The 23,043-nt window shown below is 41.0% G+C and overlaps 1 protein-coding gene across 3 annotated transcripts; it reads right to left on the bottom strand.

Moving 5' to 3' along the window:
* Positions 1-136: 136 nt before the first annotated feature.
* polr1c (RNA polymerase I and III subunit C) lies at positions 137-14,548 on the bottom strand. 3 transcript variants are annotated; one of them, XM_041947512.1, is made up of 9 exons: positions 14,428-14,548; positions 12,415-12,486; positions 10,730-10,837; positions 6,694-6,826; positions 3,015-3,146; positions 2,667-2,819; positions 2,386-2,550; positions 1,057-1,173; positions 137-672 (listed from the first exon to the last, which is right to left on the bottom strand). In XM_041947512.1, exons 1-9 carry the CDS (start codon positions 14,497-14,499, stop codon positions 554-556), a joined length of 1,071 nt encoding a protein of 356 aa, XP_041803446.1. In that variant the 5' UTR covers positions 14,500-14,548; the 3' UTR covers positions 137-553. The 3 variants fall into 3 exon arrangements, with proteins under 3 accessions (XP_041803446.1, XP_041803447.1, XP_041803448.1); XM_041947513.1 differs by having other exon boundaries at positions 2,386-2,535; XM_041947514.1 differs by lacking the exon at positions 12,415-12,486 and having other exon boundaries at positions 14,428-14,512.
* Between the last annotated feature and the right edge of the window lie 8,495 nt (positions 14,549-23,043).

Below are 23,043 nucleotides of genomic sequence, written 5' to 3'. Positions count from 1 at the left end.
AGACTTTGCTGGCATGCCTGGATCTGTATTTAATTGTACATTTTCAGTTAATTTTCTCTTACCTCCTGTATTTTCCGGCCACTAAATAAATACATGTCCAAAAAGGCATACTGAAACATGGTGATGATATACCATATAAACTTTAATATCGTAAAGCAAGTTTAATATACTGTGCATACATGTTTATGTTTACGTTGTGTTGCTGTGAATGAGATATGGTAGGACAATATATGGAATATTAGGATAAATATGAGTGCTGTAGAAGTGATGCTTTAATGTATGGGTATCTGACAGGATGTTGGCATCCAAGAAAGAGACAGCCATGTCAATTTTATTGGTGATGTTTCAACTACATTCAGAATGTGTATTTAAGGTCAACTGAGCTCCTAAACAACAGTACACAAAACACTACAAAACATATACATACAGCCAAATATCAGCATAGTCATTCCACTGAGAGCACAATATCAACAGTTCAAGCCCCAGCAGGCTGTGTTTCAATATTTCAATGTCAGGTCCTCTGTGGTGGGTCTGAGAATACTCAGTCATTATTTCACTTCATGTCAGTGGAGTCCAGCTCATTGACAAACCTATGACACTTGGCCATGAGGACTTTAATGGCCTCGGTGACCAGGACATCTGGAGGCAGGATGCCAGTTGACTCCACTGTAACTGTGATGAGAAAAGAGATCCATCAACTGACACAGTTACAGTATAATTTGAGTAATACAAACTGCTGTATAGACATGCATTTAAAATATTCCTTTTTCATAAGAGATTTTTAACAGAACAAAAAAATCATGTGAAAACAGATTTCTTCTCATCTTGCTAACTGAGCAGATGCAGAAGTAGAAAGCAAGTCACTGTGATTTTTGGAGCACCAGCTGTTATTTCATAGAGCTATTTCATAACCAACAGCTCCAAAGCAATGACTTCTTGGAGTCGTTGGCTGCCTGGCAACATTATGACTTTAATTGTCATTTTCATTTACTGGGATTTATTTAGTGCTGCTGAGTCTGAGACAGTGTGTCTTAAAAGCAAGATACATGAACTTACAGATGAAATGATCTCGCAGCCTTCCAAGCTTTACCACATTCTTCAGGTCATCATGTCGGAGTACTTCCCTGCTACATGTATCCAGGCGACTGTTCACTACTTTGGCAACCTTTTTCCCTGAGGTGGACAACACAAGAAGACATACGTATGACTTTACCGATTTGAGGGACAGATAAAGAATTTAACTCCTCTACCATGCTAACATCTTTCCATTCTTGCTTGGGCACTTTTAGAGTGTGTGAAACAGACAGCAGAAATCTACATTATATAAATGACAAAATGTTTAGAATTTAGGATTGTATTTGAAAGGTTATCTTGTTTTATCTGTATTTCCTAAGATACTGAACCCGTCTTTAATATACTAGATAACTGGGCATCTGTTATATTAGGACTCTCCCTCAATAAAAGAAAAATCGACCAGCTGCTAAAGTGTGCTGCACACTTGTAGAATGCTGCCCAGTAAAAACAGTCCATGTATCTACTTTTTTCATCATGCCATTTGTAGAGTTGTTTTCCATTTCCTGGTTCTATCTGGTTTCAGATTAAACTTGTTGCAAAAGTCTGAGGCACTCAAGAGGGCAGTGAGTTAAAAAGCCTTTAATATGTTATGACAACTGAATCACATTTACAGTAAAAACATGCCATTATGGTCTTCATCTTCATATTGCAACTGCCATGGTCAATCAGTCTACCCCTTATTAATGTGGAGCCACAGGGTAGTGGAGGTGGCCAGTTCTCATAGAATATTTATGTTTGGCCAATCTTGCCTTCAGTTTATGCGGTGTTCTCCAAAAACAAAAGCCAATACATGGACACTCCAGTCTGTAAATCACATATGAGGTACTAAAATTTAAAAATGATTTGGACGATATGGTCTGGGTCTGGAATGACTTGCCGGATATGGCCCAAGGTCAAAATTGGTGCTGGTATCATCAGCCTTCTTTTTTTTCCTGTACTGACTTCTTACTAGTACATCATCCCCTTTGATGTAACACTGCGATTTTTCCCACTCTGGAATTAATAAAGGACTATTTAATTTTACCTGTCCATACTGATCATGTGAGTATTTGCCAACCTGTATATGGAATAGCCTACAGGCAACCATTTGGTACTTTCCCTGTTGGAGACCTTAATAATTGAAACTTAAAGGCATGTTTTTACTGTTTACTGAGATATTAAAGGCCTTTCTTAATACACTACCCTCTTGGGTGCCTCAGGCATTTTCAGCAAGTCTGAACAGGTGGATCCCCAAGGTCAAGAGCACCAGATTTTTCACACTGGAGCAGCACTCCTTGCATACTGTTTTTGGATTTCAAATTAGTTTCTTACCATTAACATCTTGCAGGTCTATAACTCCTCTTGAAAAGCAGTGCTTTAAGCGTTCTGCCTTCTCTCCCTCCACTGGCTCAAGCAGGGTGATCTCTGGGAGGAGGCGGTAGCTGGCTGTGGCTACTGGAGAAAACTTAGCATGGTCCTTACCTAAACAGAGTTGAACTGCATAACCTTTCACAGATATTTAACTATAGAAACATTAAGATCAAGATATGTTACCTTGTGTGTATGTATATTCAGACAGACAGACGAACAGAGAGGCATTCAAAATCTCTTACCAATTCCTTTGACACAGTGCATGATAATGTCCAGCTCCTGTCCTGGTCGTAGCTGAGCTATCAAAATGTCATCATGTACTGGTCCGATGCTGGAGTCTGCAAACACGTCTGCCTGGTTCCCAATGGGGACCCACTTTATGTCCCTGGAATAAACTGAGACGAGACAAAAAAAACATAATGACATTCATGTCTGATCTTATCCATGAATATTCGTTCTTACATTCTGTGCATATCAGTGCCTTGGAAAATCATTTGTTTGTAGACCCTGATCACAGCTACTGTTTCTAAGTCTGTATCTGGAAACAATAAAAGTAATTGTTTGTTCATTTGGTACTACCTGAAACCTACCCATGTGATTCGTATACAGCTCTCGTGGGTCAGAGGAATCTTTGCTGGCTCTAGGGTTCCTGCTACATTTAATCTTCAGCTGTAGTTGAATTGTGTCTATTTCTGAACCTCCTTCCTCTGCAACCTCGTCACCTGGAATAAACAGCATAACCGAACAGGTTCAACGAAAGTTAAGTATGTAACTACAGTTCTATGAATTGTGGATAATCACCAGAGGCAGTGTCTAACACTGGATGTTATCCATCTTGTGCACGTGCGGGTAATTTATAGCAGTGGTCCCCAACCTTTTCTGTACCATGGCCCAGTTTAATGTCTGACAATAGTTTCACGGCCCAGTCTAAAGGTGTAGCAGATAAAAACAAAATAAAATGATAAGATCGGCATTAAAAACTGTGGTATTTTCTCTTTAATAATAATATTAACAATAATAATGAACGTAAATCCACTTTTTAATAATGTCGAGAGGACCTGGCTGCAGACTAGCACTGTCAGGCACCACCTGTTTTTCAAATTATGTGAAAAAACAAAATAATGGAAATTATTTTTTCTTTCTGTGCGGCCCAGTACCAAATGACCCACGGCCCACGGGTTGGGGATAAATGATTTATAGTATTCAATCTCAACAAATTGATGTCAACCTGGGATAATGTAGTGCAGTCCTGCCTCTACATGCCCTTGTCAAAACTAAAGAAGTTCCTAGATTCTAAGCAACAAAGAACACTGGTCATACAGAATTCATAAAATCCTACTTAGATATGTAATTCTTGTTCTATTTCATTCTACATTCAGTGGTAAGCACTGTCAGAGGAAGAGGGACCTCACTGAGCAAAGCAGTTATGCTCAACTATAATCCCATTTCCAAAAAGTTGGCATGCTGTGTAAAAAGTAAATAGAAACAGAAAGTGATGATTTGCAAAACAATGAAACCCAATATTTAATTGACAGTAGCACAAACACAACATATCAAATATTGAAATTAAGAAATTTCAATGTTTCTTTGAAAATTATATCCACATTTAGAATAGACAGTGGCAACAAAAGACTGGAGAAGTTGTGAAATGCTAAAAGAAAACACCTGGTGGAACATCTCACAATTAATTAGGTTGACTGGCAACAGGTTACAGGACATCACTGCATGGGGTCAGGAACACTTTCAGAAACCATTGTCTGTGAACACAGTTAGCGGCTGCATCCACAAATACACATTGAAACTGTACCATGTAAAGAGGAAATTGTATATAAACCAGATCCAGAAATGCTACAGTCATCTCCATCCGCTGAGAAGACTGAGGTCCTCTGGAGTATGTAGGACATTACTGAAAACTTTTTATGACTCTGTGGTGGCATCTGCAATCTTTTACGCAGTGGTCTGCTTGGGCTGTGGAAGCTCTGAGAGGGACAGAAAGAGACTTAACAAACTGGTCAGGAGGGCTGGTTCTGTCCTGGACTGCCCTCTGGACACCACTGAGGATGTAGGTGAGAGGAGGATGTTATCCACGCTGACATTATATCATTGACAACGCTACTGCAGGTCCTTCATTCCAACAGCTGTCAGCGTGTTCAACTCCAGCATTGCTTAATGTACAGTGGAGGAAATAATTATTTGAACCCCCAATGATTTTGTAAGTTTGCCCGCAGACAAAGAATTAAACTGTCTATAAGTTTAATGGTAGGTTTTATTAAACAGTGAGAGACATAATATCAAAAAGAAAATCCAGAAAATCACATTAAAAAAATATATTAATTATTTTGCACTTCACTGAGTGAAATAAGTATTTGATCCCCTATCAAAACAGTACTTGGTCGAGAAACCCTTGTTGGCAAGTACACATCTCAGGAGGAATTATGGACCACTCCGCTTTGCAGATACTCTCCAAATCTTTAACTCGAAGCTTCAGATCCCTCCTTAGATTTTCTATGGGATTAAGGTCTGGAGACTGGCTGGGCCACTCAATGACCCTTCAGTGCTTTTTCTTGAGCCACTCCTCTTTGTTGCCATGGCTGTATGTTTTGGGTCACTGTCATGCTGGAAGACCTATCCACAGCCCATTTTTAGTGCCCTGGCTGAGAGAAGAAGGTTTTTAACCAGGATAGCACGGTACATGGCCCCATCTTTCCCCTTGATGTGGTGAAGTCGACCTGTCCCCTTAGCAGAGAAACACCCCCACAGCATTATGCTTTCACCTCCATGCTTGATGGTGGGGATGGTGTTCTTGGGGTCATAGTCAGAATTTCATGACGCATCGAATTGATACCAAAGAGCTTGATTTTGGTTTCATCTGACCACATCACCTTCTCCCATGCTTTCTCTGAATCATCCAGGTGTTCACTGGCAAACATCAGACAGGCCTGTACATGTGCCTTCTTGAGCAGGGGGACTTTAATGGCGCTGCAGGATTTTAATCCATTACGGCATTGTGTTACCAATGGTTTTCTTGGTGACTGTGGTCCCAGATGACAAGCTCCTCCCATTTAGTTCTTGGCTGATCCCTCCCCTTTCTCATGATCATTGATACCCCACGAGGTGAGATCTTGTGTAGAGCCCCAGACCGAGGGAGACTGACAATCATTTTGTGCTTCTTCCATTTTTGTATAATCACGCCAATTGTTGTCACCTTCTCACCCAGCTTCATGCCAGTGGTCCTGTAGCCCGTTGTTGTCCCTGATGTCTTTAGACAGCTCTTTGGTCTTGCCCATGACGGAGAGGTTGGACTTGGATTCTGTGGACAGGTGTCTGTTATACAGGTAACGAGTTGAGATTAGGGTTACTTTCTTAAAGCGAAAGAGCTAATCTGTGGGAGCCAGAATCCAGTTTGTAGGGGATAAAATACTTATTTCACTCAACGAAATGCAAATCAATAAATATATATTTTTTAATGTGATTTTCCAGACTTTCTTTTTGATATTCTCAGTGTCAAATCAATCGATCAAATAATTACTTCCTCCACTGTAGAACTTGGTCCGTATTTCGACTGTTTTTGCACTAATGTGTGATTTATCATACTCGAATTACCCAAGTACAATTTGTGTAAAAACTGTGTAATTCTATATCCTATTTTTGGCAGTATATTTTTATGGCAAATTTTCTTATACCTCTTTGTGGCAAAACATATTTTTTCGTTTATATAGTCCTTTGTATAAAATGTACATGGTAGACAGTTGCCTTGATGTAGGACCAGACAAAAATGCCTGCCCCTCAAATATGGTAGGAATTTACTGAGTGCAAAATATATAGCATGGAGCTCCAGCACATTCATCTGATCCACCATCTCCTGTGCTCCCTAAAGCCCCTCACTGCTCTGCAACACCATACTGCTCCAGAAACAGGGCTTCTGTCACCACCACCTTACAAAATTTGATAATAAAAACAGAATCAACAGTAAATTATGCAATATTGCGAAAATTGCCAATATGTTTAAGCAATTTACAAAACATAATAGCTTCCACTACCATTTAGGGGTTGTTTTCATGGTGCCTAAACTGAATGAAAAAAATAAATGGATTTCACAGGGCCCTGGATTCACAGGACAAACAAATTCAAAAAAGGGATGATGACTGACAAAATGCTACCCAACCCCAAACTTATCATATGCCTTCAGGTAACGCAATGCAGCAGAGTAAAATACAAGCACTATGGTCTAATGAATGAATGAAGTGTGAGTGATTGACTGTGTTTTACCAGTGTTCTTGTACTCAAACAGGCGAGGGTCAGCTTTGATGGGAATGAGGCCTAATCTGTGGGACAGGACTTCATCCTGGACGATGGATGTGTTGTTATAGATAAACACCTTCTCGATAGCCATAGTAGGCACCTAAAAAGGAAAAATAATGCAAAGTTCTCACAATATGTTCGTATGAAATTAAAATCTTTGACCGTAGGTCGACATTATGTAGTAGCATGGATACGAGACACTAATGCAGCGTTCCCCCTATATGCATTCAACGACAGTGCAGTGCACTGCTGTTACATAAAAACCCAAACACATAGACTCGCTATCTCTACTTAAAGCAGCCACAGTGTGGGGTAAGTGAGGATTATAAACAACCTGAGACAATGCCACTGTCTGGTAGTCTGTTATTGGTTACTAGTTGTTCAAAAGTGCAGCTGGCAACAAGAGAGGCTGTGTCACGTATCATAACAAAATTTGGCAAAGACGCAGAGGGGACAGAGAACAGCTCAAAGGAAGGCCGCACACACACACACACTTTATTAGGTACACCTGTCCAACTGTTCGCTAACACAAATGTCTAATCAGCCAATCACATGGCAGCAACTCAATGCATTTAGGCATGTAGACATGGTTAAGACGATCTGCTGCAGTTCAAACCGAGCATCGGAATGGGGAAGAAAGGTGATTTAAGTGACTTTGAACGTGGCATGGTTGTTGGTGCCAGACGGGCTGGTCTGAGTATTTCAGAAACTGCTGATCTACTGGGATTTTCACACACAACCATCTCTAGGGTTTACAGTAATGGCCCGAAAAAGAGAAAATATCTAGTGTTGTTGCTGACCATGTCCGTCCCTTTATGACCACAGTGTACTCATCTTCTGTGGCTACTTCCAGCAGGATAACGCACCATGTCATAAAGCTTGAATCATCTCAGATCGTTTTTTGAGCATGACAATGAGTCCACTGTACTCAAATGGCCTCCACAGTCACCAGATATCAATCCAATAGAGCTCCTTTGGGATGTGGTGGAACGGGAGATTCGCATCATGGATGTGCAGCCCACAAATCTGCAGCAACTGCGTGATGCTATCCTGTCAATATGGACCAAACTCTCTGAGGAATGTTTCCAGTACCTTGTTGAATCTATGCCACGAAGGATAAAGTTCTGAAGGCAAAAGGGGGTCCAACCCGGTACTAGCAAGGTGTACCTAATAAAGTGGTCGGTGAGTGCGTATATATACATATACACACACACACATTATATATATATATATATATATATATATATATAGTCCGGAAAATTGCAAAAACTTTAAATGTGTCCCCAAGTGGAGTTGCAAAAACCATCAAGCGCTACAATGAAACTGGCACACATGAGGACCAACCCAGGAAAGGAAGACCAAGAGTCACCTCTGCTTCTGAGGATAAGTTCAACTGAGTCACCAGCCTCAGAAATCACAAGTAAACAGATGAGATGAGACCAGATGAATGCCACGCAGAGTTTGAGCAGCAGACCCATCTCTAGAACAACTGTTAGGAGGAGACTGCCCGAATCAGGCCTTCATGGTCAAATAGCTGCTAGGAAACCTCTGCTAAGGAGAGGCAACAAGCAGAAGAGATGTGTTTGGGCCAAGAAACACAAGGAATGGACATTAGACCAGTGGAAACCTGTGCTTTGGTCTGATGAGTCCAAATTTGAGATCTTTGGTTCCAACTGCCGTGTCTTTGTGAGACGCAGAAAAGCTCAACGGATGGATTCCACATGCCTGGTTCCCACTGTGAAGCATGGAGGAGGAGGTGTGATGGGGTGGGGGGATTTATTCAAAATTGAAGGCACACTGAACCAGCATGGCTACCACAGCATCCTGCAGCGACATGCCATCCCATCTGGTTTGCATTTAGTTGGATGATCATTTATTTTTCAACAGGACAATGACCCCAAACACACCTCCAGGCTGTGTAAGGGCTATTTGACCAAGAAGGAGAGTGATGGAGCACTGCGGCAGATGGCCTGGCCACAGTCACCGGACCTGAACCCAATCGAGATGGTTTGGGGTGAGCTGGACCGCAGAGTGAAGGCAAAGGGGCCAACAAGTGCTTAACATCTCTGGGAACTCCTTCAAGACTGTTGGAAAACCATTTCAGGTGACTGCCTCTTGAAGTTCATCGAGAGAATGCCAAGAGTGTGCAAAGCAGTAATCAGAGCAAAGGGTGGCTATTTTGAAGAAACTAGACTATAAAACATGTTTTCAGTTATTTCACCTTTTTTTGTTAAGTACACAACTCCACATGTGTTCATTCATAGTTTTGATGCCTTCAGTGAGAATCTACAATGTAAATAGTCATGAAAATAAAGAAAACACATTGAATGAGAAGGTGTGTCCAAACGTTTGGCCTGTACTGTAAATATATATAGATATACAGTATATATAGATATCTTAAAGACCACTCAACAAAGATAACACTGGTATTACACAGTAAAGCATACACTTGATATTGCACTAGTAAATTTGTCAGTTTCTGTGTTTGGTCTACTTGGAGCAGTGTTGATTGTCTGACAGCAGCAGGAAGGACAGATCTGCAGTATCTGTTTTTCACACCACATGGGTGGAGCAGTCTGTCACTGAGGGGGATGTCTAATGAATCTCCTTTCTCCCACAACCTCCACCAGATTGAGGTGACATCCCTCAGTCTCATCCTTCTTTATCAGTCTGTTAAGTCTCTTTCTATCAGCAGTCAAGATGCTACTGCCATTGCAGACCACACCACAGAAGATGACTGAAAATTCCTCAGGAGTGGCCCCTGCACTCCATAACACTTGAGTCTCTTCAGCAGATAATCTGTTCTGGCTTTCTTATATAGAGCATTTGTAGTGTCAGTCCAGTGCAGTTTATGATTCAGGTATCAAAACAGTCCTTCAAAGCCTCCTCAGCCTCACTGGACGATCTTTTCACAGGGGTTGTGGTTGCAGCCTGGATGTAACAGAGTAGATGACATCAAAGGCTTGGAGCAGTGAGTGTCTGCAGCGGGGGGGCATCATGATAACATGTGAAAATTCCCTCAGTAGGTAATATGGCCTGAGATCTTTTCACAGGTATTCTGTTTGCAGCCTGGTTGTAACTGAGTGGATGGCATCACAGGCTGCATCAGTGTTTGCAGAGGGGGGCTATCACAATAACATGAGATTGTGTTTATGTTCAGAGATAACATGGTCAGCCTTGTCTCTGTAAACAGCATAATGCTATATTCCCAGTATTCCCTCTGGTCAGCATTACTAACTCATCCATCTTAATGGGAAGAGACCTCACATTCCCCATGATGACTGAGGGGAGGAGTGTTCTATAGCATAATTTGCTAACACAACACTCAGCCCTGACACGGCCTCCCCATCTCTTCTTCCTCTTCAGGTCATGGGGAACATTAGGTCACACCCCAGGTAACACCACCATGCTACAGAGTACCATCAGCTTATCCCTGGTGTAAAAGAATAGGCCATGACTGCATCCAGAATCCCTATACAAGATTGTAAACAATGTAATGATCAGCAGAAAGATCGGCACAAACTCAGCAAGCCACTATTGTCTAAAGTTCCAGTACGAGCTAAGTTAAAGAAATTAGAGGAGAAAGCTTAACAGTGAGCAAGAGCTGCTGAGCCACGCTGCCAGTCTTGTGGCACTATCTGGAACCCATGTACTCCATTATTAGACAAGACAACAGGCAGTACAAGTGAGCCAGGATAGTATGTAAAGAGAGGTAAAAGGAGGACAGGAGAGAGAGGAAAGAGGCAGAGTAGAGGGACAGGAGAAAGGAAGAGGAGAGGCAAGATCACCCACAGGACATAGCTTGTCTGGGTGGCTTCTGAAGCATACAATTCAACATCTCTAACCATGTACCAATATATGTAAGGGCCTTCTCTTGTAAGTGGACAACCTAAATAGCTTCCAACAGCGCAAAATAAAATTCACACACATCAAATCTGCTGGGAAAAAATACTAGAGGAAAAACTGCTGTTGTCACATTGACAAAACCTGATGAGAACCCCACCTCTGCTAGTAAGATCCTTCTGAAGGCATTGGCGATCGCAGCATCTATCCCCACCATGTCAAACTCCATATTGCTCTCATCCAGATGCACTACATCAATTCTGAAGTTCTGCAAACAGAGAGAGTCAGTTTGAATGCTCATTGGTTAGAAAAACTCACAATACATTAAACTAAGTTTGACTGGACAAACAGCAAATTTGTTATCTCTTTTTGAGCATAGGTGTGAAATAATGTTTCAGTTTGACCATTTTTAGCTTGTTAGATACAGTGTATGTATATACATTTTGTGTAACCACGATTCCAAAAAAGTTGGGACGATGTGTAAAACAGAAAAAATAATAATAAAACAGATAATAAAACGTGATCCTTTTGAGAAACTCTATTGAAAACAGTACAAAGACAATATATTTTACATGTTTAAGATCAACTTCATTGATTTTTGTAAATACATGCTCTTTCTCAATTTGATGCCAGCAACACAGTTCAAATAAGTTGAGACAGAGGCAAGAAAAGACAGAGAGTCATCGAACGCTCAAAAAAAAAAAAAAAAACAGAACTGTTTGGCATCAATGAAAGACTCATTCGTTCACAACTACGGATGGGGTGAGGTTCACCATTGTGTGAAAGACATTACTCCATCCTTTGCAAATGACTGTATTCTGTTTTCACACAGCTTCCCAAATTTTTTGGTTGTATATATAGATTTCATAGATATTTTATGATATGCATTTCTACAGCTTTCCTGAAAGGTTACTATCTCTAACCCACAACTTCTGTTGACCCATGGATCTGAAATGTTTGGCTTTGATTCATTATAGTGCTGAGAAAGAATATATAGAAAATAGAATGATTTGAGGCTAAGAAATCAGTCATGGCCATTCTAAAAAAAGAAAAGTGAAAGTAAGTTTGTTCATTCAATCTGCATACGTTTGAGGACTTGGAAAGGGCTTATGGTTGTGTTCACTGCAGAGCCTTGTGGGGATGTAGCAAGAGTCAGAGCTGAGGAGTCTGAGAATGCAACCATGTGCAGACAAACTGTATTTCCCAACAATGGACAAACAAGTGTTCCTGAGCCCACGTAGAAATATACTTCATACAATCATGCATTTCACAAAGCGGTCAGTTGAAGTCAATGAGGTAAAATATTAAATATATTGTCTTTGTATTGCTTTCAATTGAATATACATCAAAAAGGATTAGCGATTAATTCCACTCTGCTTTATTAATGTTTTGCACGGTGTCCAAATTTGGGCTTATGCCAGTCAATCTATGATCCAATGGTTATGTGCTTTGGGTAGAGACCAAAAGAATGAGATGGTGGATGCAAGTGGACAAATTCAGTTTCCTCTGCAAGGTGGCTGGGCTCAATCTTAAAGCTAGGGTAAGAAGCTCAAACATCTAGAGGGAGCGAATGATACAGCTGCTGCTCCTTGGAACCAGCTGAGGTGGTTCATATTATGTAGCTCATCTGGCTTGGAAAAGGCCTTGGGATCCCACAGGAAGAGCTGAGATACGTTGCCAGGGAGAGGGACATCTGACTACCTTGCGTTGCCTGCGGCCACCATGACTGGGCCACAGATAAGTGGCAGAAAATGATTAGATGGATGGACTTGATTTACAGACAGATCCAACACACATCGCCTATCACTATCAGCCATTTTTAGGTCTAAAATGCCAGAAATTTACCTTTTGAAATGTATGCATATCCCAAGTGTCATCGTAGCCAGGGTAGTTTCCAGGGAAATCTGATGTATGAACCTAAAAGCAACAAATCATCAATCTAAAAGCAAAATAAGATACTGCTACAAACATAAATTTACTTGAGTGCTTAATGCATTAATGCGGTGGTACTGTATATGTCACACCCATAAGATTACATACTTAGCGTTTTTTTTAAACCATAAATTTAATTTCACATCTTTACACTTATTACACTCACTACTGTATTTTGTATGACAAGATTTAATATCATGCAGTGGGGCTATGGATTAGCCCTTTTCATGGACCCTTCTACTCTGGTGGCTCTGATTCACACAGCATTGTCCATCTGGTACCTCTGGAAGACCTGGGCCACCCGATCTTCGTTTTGCTTTGCTCTTTTGGTGGACTTGGAAATTAAGTCTTTTCAATGTATCTTTAAAATGCTGAGTGAAAAGATTTAAAAATTCTTTATAATTAATCTATTGAGAACAACAGGTAGCTGGATTTCTAAAACAGGACAATAATATGAATTTAGTATGTTGTTTGGAGTTAAATGAATAATTTATTGTGGAACCAACCATCATTAGAAAAAAAGGAGCTGGATGAGTAAAAAATAAATAAAATTCTCGGTTTGCAAGAGTGACAGAAACAGAAAAACTAGTTCACTGTGATGGATTTATGGCTGCAACCTGCTCTGCTACCCTTAGTGTAAGAGATAAGCCAACAATACTCCTGATTGTATACATAAAATCAAACTAGTCAAACTGTTGACCGTGAGTTTGTTTTTTGGTTTGTTCTTTTTTTTGGCAGGCATTGTCCTTAAAGTGATGACATTGTTGCTGTCTCGGTAGTCAACTAGTAGTCAAGGCCAACAGCATTGGAACTGCGTGTGGTTTTCGCTGTGTTGGTGTTAAATAAATATTCGGCACCTGTGATTGGCAGGAAATCTCCTCCCTGAGAGACTCTGGACAGACTTTTTTATTATTATTATTTATTTATCTAGGACAGTGCACATTGATGAACATTGCTGTAAATGTGCCAGTTTATAGCTGATTAGCTAATTTTCAACTGTAGTCCTTGGGCAGAATGTTAATTGCCTAGAAGAATGACTCTGCATAGAACTGACAGTCACTGTAATATTATACTGGTATAATGCAAGAGAAATCTCAACCTTGAGCAGCTACGAGAGAATGCATGTCATAATGCTAAGATCATGCTGCGTAAGCCGTAAGGTGTAAATACAACAGAAAATCGTAAGTTTCTATATGATTATTTTGAAAATAAGTGATATTTGAAATGATGTACCAGAATGTTGTACTTTAAAATAGCACAGCATTATACAGTAACTGTACTACATATGTTCTACGTCCAGACAGTGATATATTAAAACTATTTCTATTACTTATTATTATATTACAAGAATTAAAATGCAAATAGAAACAGAATGTGAAGATGAGATGTGTTGCTGGCATCAAATTCTAAATGAGCATATAATTTTCAAAAAGAAACTACATTTCACAGTCTCAACATTTGATATGTTGTCTTCAATGAAATATGGGATTTCAATCTTTTATCAACACATTGTTTCTATTTACGTTTTACACACCGTCCCAAATTTTTAAAATTAAATTGCGTTATTCCCTGAGTGGGCAACAGCGCCCACAAACAAAAACGGCGCCCCTCCTCCCTCATTTGGGCTGTCCGCCCCGGCCCCGACTGTTTCGGAATGACGCAAAAATCCTTAAATTATTGTATTTATGGTATTTTCAACCATAAAATGCTGTCGGTGACCATTAAGCGACATAAACCTTAGGCCCCGTACAGATAATGCTAGTTCATGTCAAACACAAGTACAGCGCGCAGCAGTAAGTTGACTGCTCAGATCTGTACACACGCGGTGACAGTTATGTTTAGGTCAGTCCAGCAGCTGAGATGAATTCTGAACGTTGCAGCTAACGGACGATGTTGTCATAAAACCTTTGTTAAAAACGGACTTACGTTCTTCACACCAAATTCCCCCAGTATAACTCGATCCCGAATTTCCTCCACGTTCTTCATGGTCGCCGCCATTTTTTTACTCTGCTTTATTCCGCCTTCTTCTTCTTCTTCGTCTTCTTCTTCTTCTTCTTCTTCTGCTGCTTCTTCTTCGTCTTCTGTTTGGTTTTACGGCGGTTGGCAACCAACTTACTGTAGCATAACCGCCACCCTCTGGACTGGAGTGTGAACAGGAGCGTGACAGGAAACAAAATCGAAAAAAACAAACAAACAACCCCCCCCCACCACCAATTTAAATCCTTCGTTCCAGGCCTGTCTCTCTTAAAAATACCAATACCCTTCCATACATCTTGGATGATTCATCGAGGATGTTCTCTAAGGAAAAACATACCCTTGCTTGCTTTGCTGCCTCCTTTATTTTCTTCCTCTCCTCCTCATATGCTGGACACAACAATAACACATGTTCTGCAGATTCCAATTCCCCAAAACACTCATACTTTCCTGTTTGATGCTTGCCTATCATATTCAATGTCTTGTTTAGTCCTGTATGCCCTATTCTCAACCGAGTAATAATCGCCTCTTCTCTCCTCCTCCTACTGACTCTCCTCCCACTGCTCACCTGTTTTTGGATGTTGTACAGATGCCTACCTGTGTCTAAAAAAATCCCACACCTCCTGCCATGTTATATGCATATGGTTCTTAATTATACTTTTTGCCTCTGATTTGCTTAATGCCACATCTAGTTGTATATACTGCGACTCGAGAGCCTGTTTTGCCAATGCATCAGCGCCCTCATTACCATCCACACCCATATGTGCTGGGACCCAGATGAAGCTGACCTGAATATCCTCCAGGTCCAGTTCATAAATAATACTGTATATTCTGCAAAGAATGCCTTGTCTGCAGGATTTCCCAGATTTGATGCTGGCCAGTGCTGCCACACTATCTGATGCCACCACAGAGCTTTGGCGCCCATTTGTTTTAACCCATTCCAGTGTGTACAGTGTACACTGCCAGTTCGTCTGTAGTTCTCTTTTTAATAGTGACCCTATTAAATGCCAAATTCCGACCTCTGACCCAGAGGGCCCTGTCATCTGCATAAAGGGACTTCCCTATACTCCAATCAAACTGTGGAAACACACCATTTATCATAATATTAAACAATATAGGGCTACACACACTGCCCTGTGGGGTTCCATTCTCCACTGGGTACATCCTGGAGTGATATTCCTTTACCTTAACCTCCACCACTCTTCCCTGAAAAAAGTCCATAATCCAATTGAACGAATCTGTGTGCTTTACTAATCTTCCAACCGTTAATATTCTTGAGGTATTTCCTGGGGTGCAATTCCCCAAGTGGCGTTGTCGGTTCTCCCCCTCATACTACTTGATGACCTCTCTCCCCTCACTCCGCCACATTTTGGCGTTGATCAGCAGGATTCTGTACAGGCAGAGACGTTTTTTTTTTCTTTCTTTTGCAACCCAGTTGGTTTGTTTAGTTATTTGTGTTGTATAGGCTTGTGTTTGTGGGCAAAACAGCAGTAGGTCTGCAACGGATCCCTGATCTGCAAGCCAGTACTCTGTTGACCTCTTATTCTGTTTCCTAATGGAGGAAGAACTCTCCCAGTTAAGAGACCTTGTTGCACAGCTGCAAGCTGAGAATCGACGGATGCGGCAGGAACAAGAAGCCAACCAGCCTGGGACCAGTGTTGCATCATCAGGCTCTTCTGCCCTTGCACACCCCCCAGTCAACATTCCAGTAACCGAGAGACTGATTTATCTTCCTAGAGACCGGAAATGCCCCATGTTTAGAGGTAAAACTAGTCTGAACATTGTTGAATGGGTGGAAGAGATCCAGGCTTGTATACGGGCTAGGCGTCTGTCATCAGCTGAACGAGCACTGTTTATTTTCGATCATTTAGAGGGAGAGGCAAGAGAAGAGATTAAGTACCGGTCTCAGGAAGAAAGGGAGGACCCAGATAAGATTTTGGCTATCTTACAAGAACTGTATGGGTGTACCAGATCTTATGTGTCTCTGCAGGAAGATTTCTTTTCAAGGAAGCAACAAGAGGGTTAAACACTGCAGAAATTTTCACATGCAATAATGTGTCTAATGGACAAAGTGATTAAAAAGGCCCGTAATGGTCTAGTGAATAGGGATCAGATCAATTTGTTGAACATGTGTCTGTAACTTGTTTTGTTTTCAAATATGTTTATTGTGAAATAATTCTTCCTTCCAACAAGACAGAGTCTGACATTCATATGTTTCTTTTAAGTGAAAGTCATACACAAACAACAAGACATATATCTAAACAACAAGGAAGGCCTATTGACAATATACATTACCAAAATATAATAAAATAATAGTAATAGTAAAAGAACACAAAAAAAACGATAATAAAAATAAAATTTCATCAATAGCAGCAAAACAGGACATACACAGCCAGTTCCCCTACCCCACCCCCTTCCAGTCCCCTGATTAACCCCATAACCCCCAGGAGTGCCAAGTTATTAGTCCATTTAATCTGCAGTTGAGTCAAGGTAAGAGATTAACGGTTCCCAAGTTTTTTCAAACACCCTCAGTTTGTCTTTTAAAATGAATCTGATTCTCTCCAAGTGGAGGGTGTTGGTCAGGTCTGATAGCCAATGTTTGAATGAGGGTACTTCCTTTTCCTTCCAACTCAGAAGAATCAGTTTCTTGGCAGTTATAACACCATATGACAGGAGACGTCGTTGTGCTACATTGAGCTTGAGGAGCTCATCAGATATCCCCAAAATGATCAATACAGGGTCATGAATAATTTGAATATCCAGAATCTTGGACAAGAAATTAAATATATCCCCCCAATATTTTTGTAGTTTATGGCATAGGGCATAACTGTGTGATAAGGTAGCCTCAGCACACTCACATTTCTCACACATTGGTGACACATCTGGGAAAATTTTATGCAACTTGGTCTTAGAGTAGTGTAACCTATGTAGAATTTTAAACTGCATCAAACAGTGTCGAGTATTAATGGAACATTCATGTATGTATTCAAGGCACTCTTCCCACACAGATTGAGGTATCGGGCTTCCAAGTTCTGTTTCCCATTTATCCTTTAATGTGTCTGTTTTAGGTGTACCCATGCTCAATAATGTATCATATAGCTCAGAAATTATGGAGTGTGACCTAGCAATGAATGTAATGGAGTTCTCCAAAGTATTTGTTGATACAGTCTCAAAGCTAGGGAGATGTGTTTTGACATAATTCCTTATCTGGAGATATCTGAAAAAATGATTCTTTGGCATCTTAAATTTCTCCTGAAGTTGTTGAAAAGAGGCAAAGGTACCGCCAATGTACATGTCCCCAATGCTTCCTATCCCCAGTTCCCTCCACACATTGAATGCCCCATCCAAAGTGGAGGGGGTGAAGGTAGGATTAGCAGCTATAGGTAGCAGAGAGGAGAGCGCACTTAGGTTGAAATGCTTTCTCAGTTGTTTCCATATCCTGATAGTGTCGTGAATAATGGGATTATTATTGTAACATGCTCTGTTGAGCTTCACAGGTGCTAATATAACTGCTCTTATTGAGTATGGTAGACAGTCTTCATGCTCCATCTCCAACCCACTAAAGGGTGAAGGGCTATCCCCCAGCCAGTGTGCAATAGAGCGTAACCCAGCAGCCCAGTAATATTTCTTGAAGTCTGGTAATGCTAAACCCCCAGCACACTTGTGTTTACAGAGGTGGTCTTTTTTAATTCTGTGTGCTTTGTAGTTCCATATGAAAGGAAGAATAATAGAGTCCAGTTTCTTGAAGAATGATTTAGTAAGGAATATGGGCAGGTTTTGAAAAAGGTAAAGTATCTGAGGAAGGAAGATCATTTTAATGGTGTTGACTCTTCCCAGTAGGGAAATCGGTGTCCTCCAAAACTGAATGTTGTGCTCTAGCTTACTTATCAAGGTCGGAAAATTGGCCTTATAAAGGTCATTGTACTTCTTGGTGATTGTCACTCCTAAGTAAGTCAAATTGTCCTGGACCACCCGCAGAGGAAGCTGTTTGAGCCACTCTTGGTCTCCAAATCGTATTGGTAGCAGCTCACTCTTGCCCCAATTAATCCTATACCCAGAGAGACCACCAAACAGGTTAAACACCTCTAATATTGAAGGGACAGTTATTGTGGGTTCAGTGATATATAAGAGTATGTCGTCTGCATATAAAGAAATCTTGTTCTTGGTGTACTCTGTGTCATAGCCATGTATCCTGGGATGTGTATGGATAGTTTCTGCGAGTGGCTCTATGGCAAGAGCAAAGAGCAGAGGACTAAGCGGGCAGCCCTGCCTAGAACCTCTTCCCAGTTGAAATGGGGCAGACAGTGTTTGATTTGTAAGTATCCTGGCACAGGGGTTACTGTACAGCAGTTTGATCCAGGACAGAAATTTACTTCCACATCCAAACTTTTCCAGGACTGCAAAGAGGTAGGGCCATTCCACCCTGTCAAAGGCCTTCTCAGCATCTAGGCTGAGAACGACAAGGTCTTGTGTGGGTGGCCTATTACAGTGTATGATATTAAGAACACGCCTGAGATTGTGAAAAGAATTTCTGTTCGGGATGAACCCTGTTTGGTCTGGATGCACCAATTTGTTCATGAATGCATTGAGCCTTTTTGCAAGTGTCTTAGTCAAAATTTTTTGGTCTGAGTTTAATAGTGAAATTGGCCTATATGAGCCTACTTTTTCTGGGTCCTTTCCTTTTTTTAACAGTAAAGTGATAGTGGCTTCAGTCAGTGTTTGTGGCAGTATACCGTCGTCATATGATCGAGTATACAATGCGCGCAGATATATGACCAACAATGTACCAAATTTTTTGTAGATCTCGTTACTGAGCCCATCAGGGCCAGGGCTTTTCCCATTTTTGAGTGATCTTATTGTTGCTAGTAATTCTTCACAGCTAATATCTACATTTAATTGTTTTTGTTCTGCGTCACTTAGAAATGGGAGGTCACATTTGTCCAGAAAATATTTTGTAGCATTAGGTGATGCATTATGTTCGGATGTGTATAGGTTGTTATAAAACTGTGTAAATCGGTCATTAATATCTTTATGTGAAGTGAGGGTGAGTCCTGTGTCTGAGTTAATTTTATGAATTGTCCTGTCATTTTCAAGTTTATGTAATTGTCTGGCCAATAGTCTATGTGGCTTATCACCAAATTCAAAATGTTTTTGTTTTGCAAAGACAAAAGCTCTGCTAATCCTATCAGATAATATTCTGTTCAGCTCATACTTGAGTCCAGCGATCCTTGTGTGTTTGTCCAAAGAGGGTTGTTGAGTGTTGTCCCTGTCCAACTGACTGATTTCCTTTTCTAATTCTAATTGTCTTTTTTTATTACCCTTTTTGAGGGATGACTGAAAAGAGATAACACAGCCCCTTAGATATGCCTTAAAAGTTTCCCATAATAGCGTGGGTGAGATGTCATCTTTATCATTAGTTTCAAAGAAAAGTTTTATGTGCATTTCTAAATATTCACAGAACTTGGTGTTTGTAAGAAGTTCTGCGTTAAATCTCCAGGCTTGTTGGCTGGGTGTATGCTCTGGGAGCTAAAGTGCAAATGAGACTGGACTATGGTCAGAAATTATGATGTTGTGGTATTTGGCATTGTAGCAATGGGGTAGCAACTTGCCATCAACCAGAAAGAAGTCTATCCTAGTATAGACATTGTGCACTTTGGAGTGGAAGGAATACTCTCTGCCCGAAGAGTTAAAAATTCGCCAGACATCAGAAAGATTCATATTTTGTGTGTATGATTGAAGTAAAGTGCATGCTCTGGATGGTTCTATTCTGAGGGTGGACGATCTATCCAGGTATGGATCCAAAACAAAATTAAAGTCGCCACCAATTACTAGGTTTGTGTTAGAGATGTCTAGTATCAAATTCAAGACTTTTCTGAAAAATTCTGGATCGTCGTGATTTGGTCCATATATGTTCAGTAAAGTCATTGGGGTGGAGTGTACTTCCCCCACAAGAATTACATACCTCCCATCCTTGTCAACAATTGTAGACATTTGCTTAAGAGGAACCCCTTGCGTATCAGAATTGCTACACCTCTGGCCTTTATAGAAAAATTAGAATGGTAAATTTGCTGTATCCACCTACATCTAAGTCTATTGTGTGAGTCATTCTTTAAATGCGTTTCTTGCAAGAAAATAAAATCTGCATGTAATGATTTAAGATGAGCAAGCACTTTACCTCTCTTAACAGGTTCATTAAGGCCATATAAATTCCATGAACAGAAGGTTAGATTGCCACCACTCTTCCCAAACTGTTCCTCAGCATGCATCAAATGGGTAGGATAAAGGCATATATCAATCTCTTCCTCTTTCTTGCATGGAGCATATGACCGCAAACTAAATAGCACTCCAACCCCCCTTCCCCCCTTCCCTCTCCCACCCTAGAAACATTTAAGCACATAAAAAGACAAAAAAGGGAAAATAACAAAATAATAATAATAAAAATAAGAAACAAAAATAATAAAAACATATATATTGTCGGCCTTACAGTTAGTGCTAAATAAGAACCTTCAAACAAGGAGAATAAACTCTTAGCTTCAACAACTAACCTTGAGCAACTCTTTATCCTAGTAGCTCTGCAGATAAGAAATAACTCCTAACCAAACCTGTTAGGCTGAAAAATAAAATCCCCAAATTTTGTGCATCCTCCTAGGGATACAATGAGAGGGATGTGCTCTCCAACATTGAGCTTATTGATTTAAAATGGCAAGTGAAAAGCCATATAAATGTCTTTCTGAAATATCTCTTTTTCGTAAACAGGCAAAAGATGAAAAACAAAGCTAAGAAATAGAGAAAAGGGGAGCAAATTGACATTTGAATATAAAATTAGACTGTGATATTATCTTATGAGATTTGGATGTAAGTAGGCTGGGTGACCCAAACTCAGAAAAATATATTTCAAAAAGTAAGTGTTCATATATTTTGGGCTCACACAGTAGCACTAGAGGTCTCATGCATCCTCTTCTCCCGCCTGTGTCTGCTGATCGGAGCCTGGCAGGCGTTCAGCGAACAGGCGCGCCTCTTCCACATCTGTGAACGTAGTCTCCTTCCCGTTGTGCGTCACTCTTAGCTTGGCAGGGTATAGAAGTCCGAATCTCACGCCGGGTTTGTCCCGTAGCGGGGGTGAAGGCTGCACGGCGTTTAACAACAGCCGGTGGAAAGTCTCTGAAAATCTGAATGTGAGGGTTTTGGACTGCATTACTTTCTTCAGAATTTCCTCAAAGACGTGGCAGTAGTGCACCCTAATAATGAAATGCCGAGGTGGCTCGCCATCCTCTGGGCGTGTTCGCAGAGCCCTATGAGCATGGTCGATCAGTGGGCTGTTGTCAAGCTGTAGGACCTCTGCTAGTAATTGTGCCACAAAGTCTCCAGGTTTCTTTCCACTCTCAAGCCCCTCTTTAACCCCGGCTATTCTCAAATTCTGCCGTTTAGACCGCCCCTCAAGATCCAGGCTCTTTTCTGAAAGTTCGCTTAGTTGACGCTGTAAAGTCTTAACGATAGCTTCGAGCTTGGAATTCACCTTTGATTTGCCCATTTGCAATGCTCTTTCGAAACTTTGGGTATCACAAATCCACAATCCGTCAAATGCACAAGTTTAGCTTGTGTTGGTTTGGTTTTAAATGAAATTTAAGATAAAATTCTGCAGGAGCTGCAGCAAGCGCGTCCTATCTCTTCATCGCTCAACAGCGGCCCCCATGTGTCTGTAACTTAAGAAGGGAACTTAAGCAATTTGCCCGAAGCCACCTTGATAACTGTCCGCAGTGAGGCCATTGGGTGGGAACAAAAAGGGATACCAGGGGGTGGGAGGGGCAGAAGTCATTCTGTCCCCTCTGTGTTCGGTGTGCTAGGTGAACTGAGGGAGATTCTCAGGAACCAGCAAGAACAGTTAAATCAGCTCACCAGTAGTCTGGCAGCCCTTAACCATGTCCCTAGAGCTCAGTCAAACCAGCACCCAAAAACTGTCATTTGTAGAAGGTACGAACCTGGCCACTTTGCTAGGGAATGTAAGGGTGAGTATGTGGCTGCAAGGCCCCAGCCAGCTTCTGTAGCGGCACCTTCCAGTTCTAATGACAGGCACAGTTTTTCAAACCAAGGAAACTTTCACTCCCTGAACCGTTGAGCCAAAGTTCAGGTGGGGGCTCCTCAGGCTCAGATTCTGCCATAGAAGCTCCTGAGAGGTGTCAACCATAACTGAGAGTTTCTTCAAACAGCATTTTGAACCTTGGGGCCAAGAACAACTCTGCTCTTGTAACTGGTTGAAGCTAAGTGCTGCTAATGGGCTAGCAATACCACATGTGGATTACTTTGAGTTGGATGTGCAGCTTTGTGGGAAAGTAATTGCAAAGCGGGGAGTATTGGTGGTCAGGGATCCCCCAGGCAGCATGTCCTCAGTACCTGGTGTGCTAGACAGGATGGACAGGATTTCTCAAGTGGGACTCTGCCAAATAAAGTGATCCGTGGTCTCTTCACATACACTATATATCCTTTACAGTTTAGCAGAAACTCTCACATCTTTGGTCAACCTGTTTTTTAAAAAAAATTACGTACCAACTTTTTAAAAATGCCTTTACC

Source organism: Chelmon rostratus, chromosome 11 (genome assembly GCF_017976325.1).
Source record: "Chelmon rostratus isolate fCheRos1 chromosome 11, fCheRos1.pri, whole genome shotgun sequence".
NCBI lineage: Eukaryota > Metazoa > Chordata > Actinopteri > Chaetodontiformes > Chaetodontidae > Chelmon > Chelmon rostratus.
This window is presented reverse-complemented; position numbering and strand designations above follow the sequence as displayed.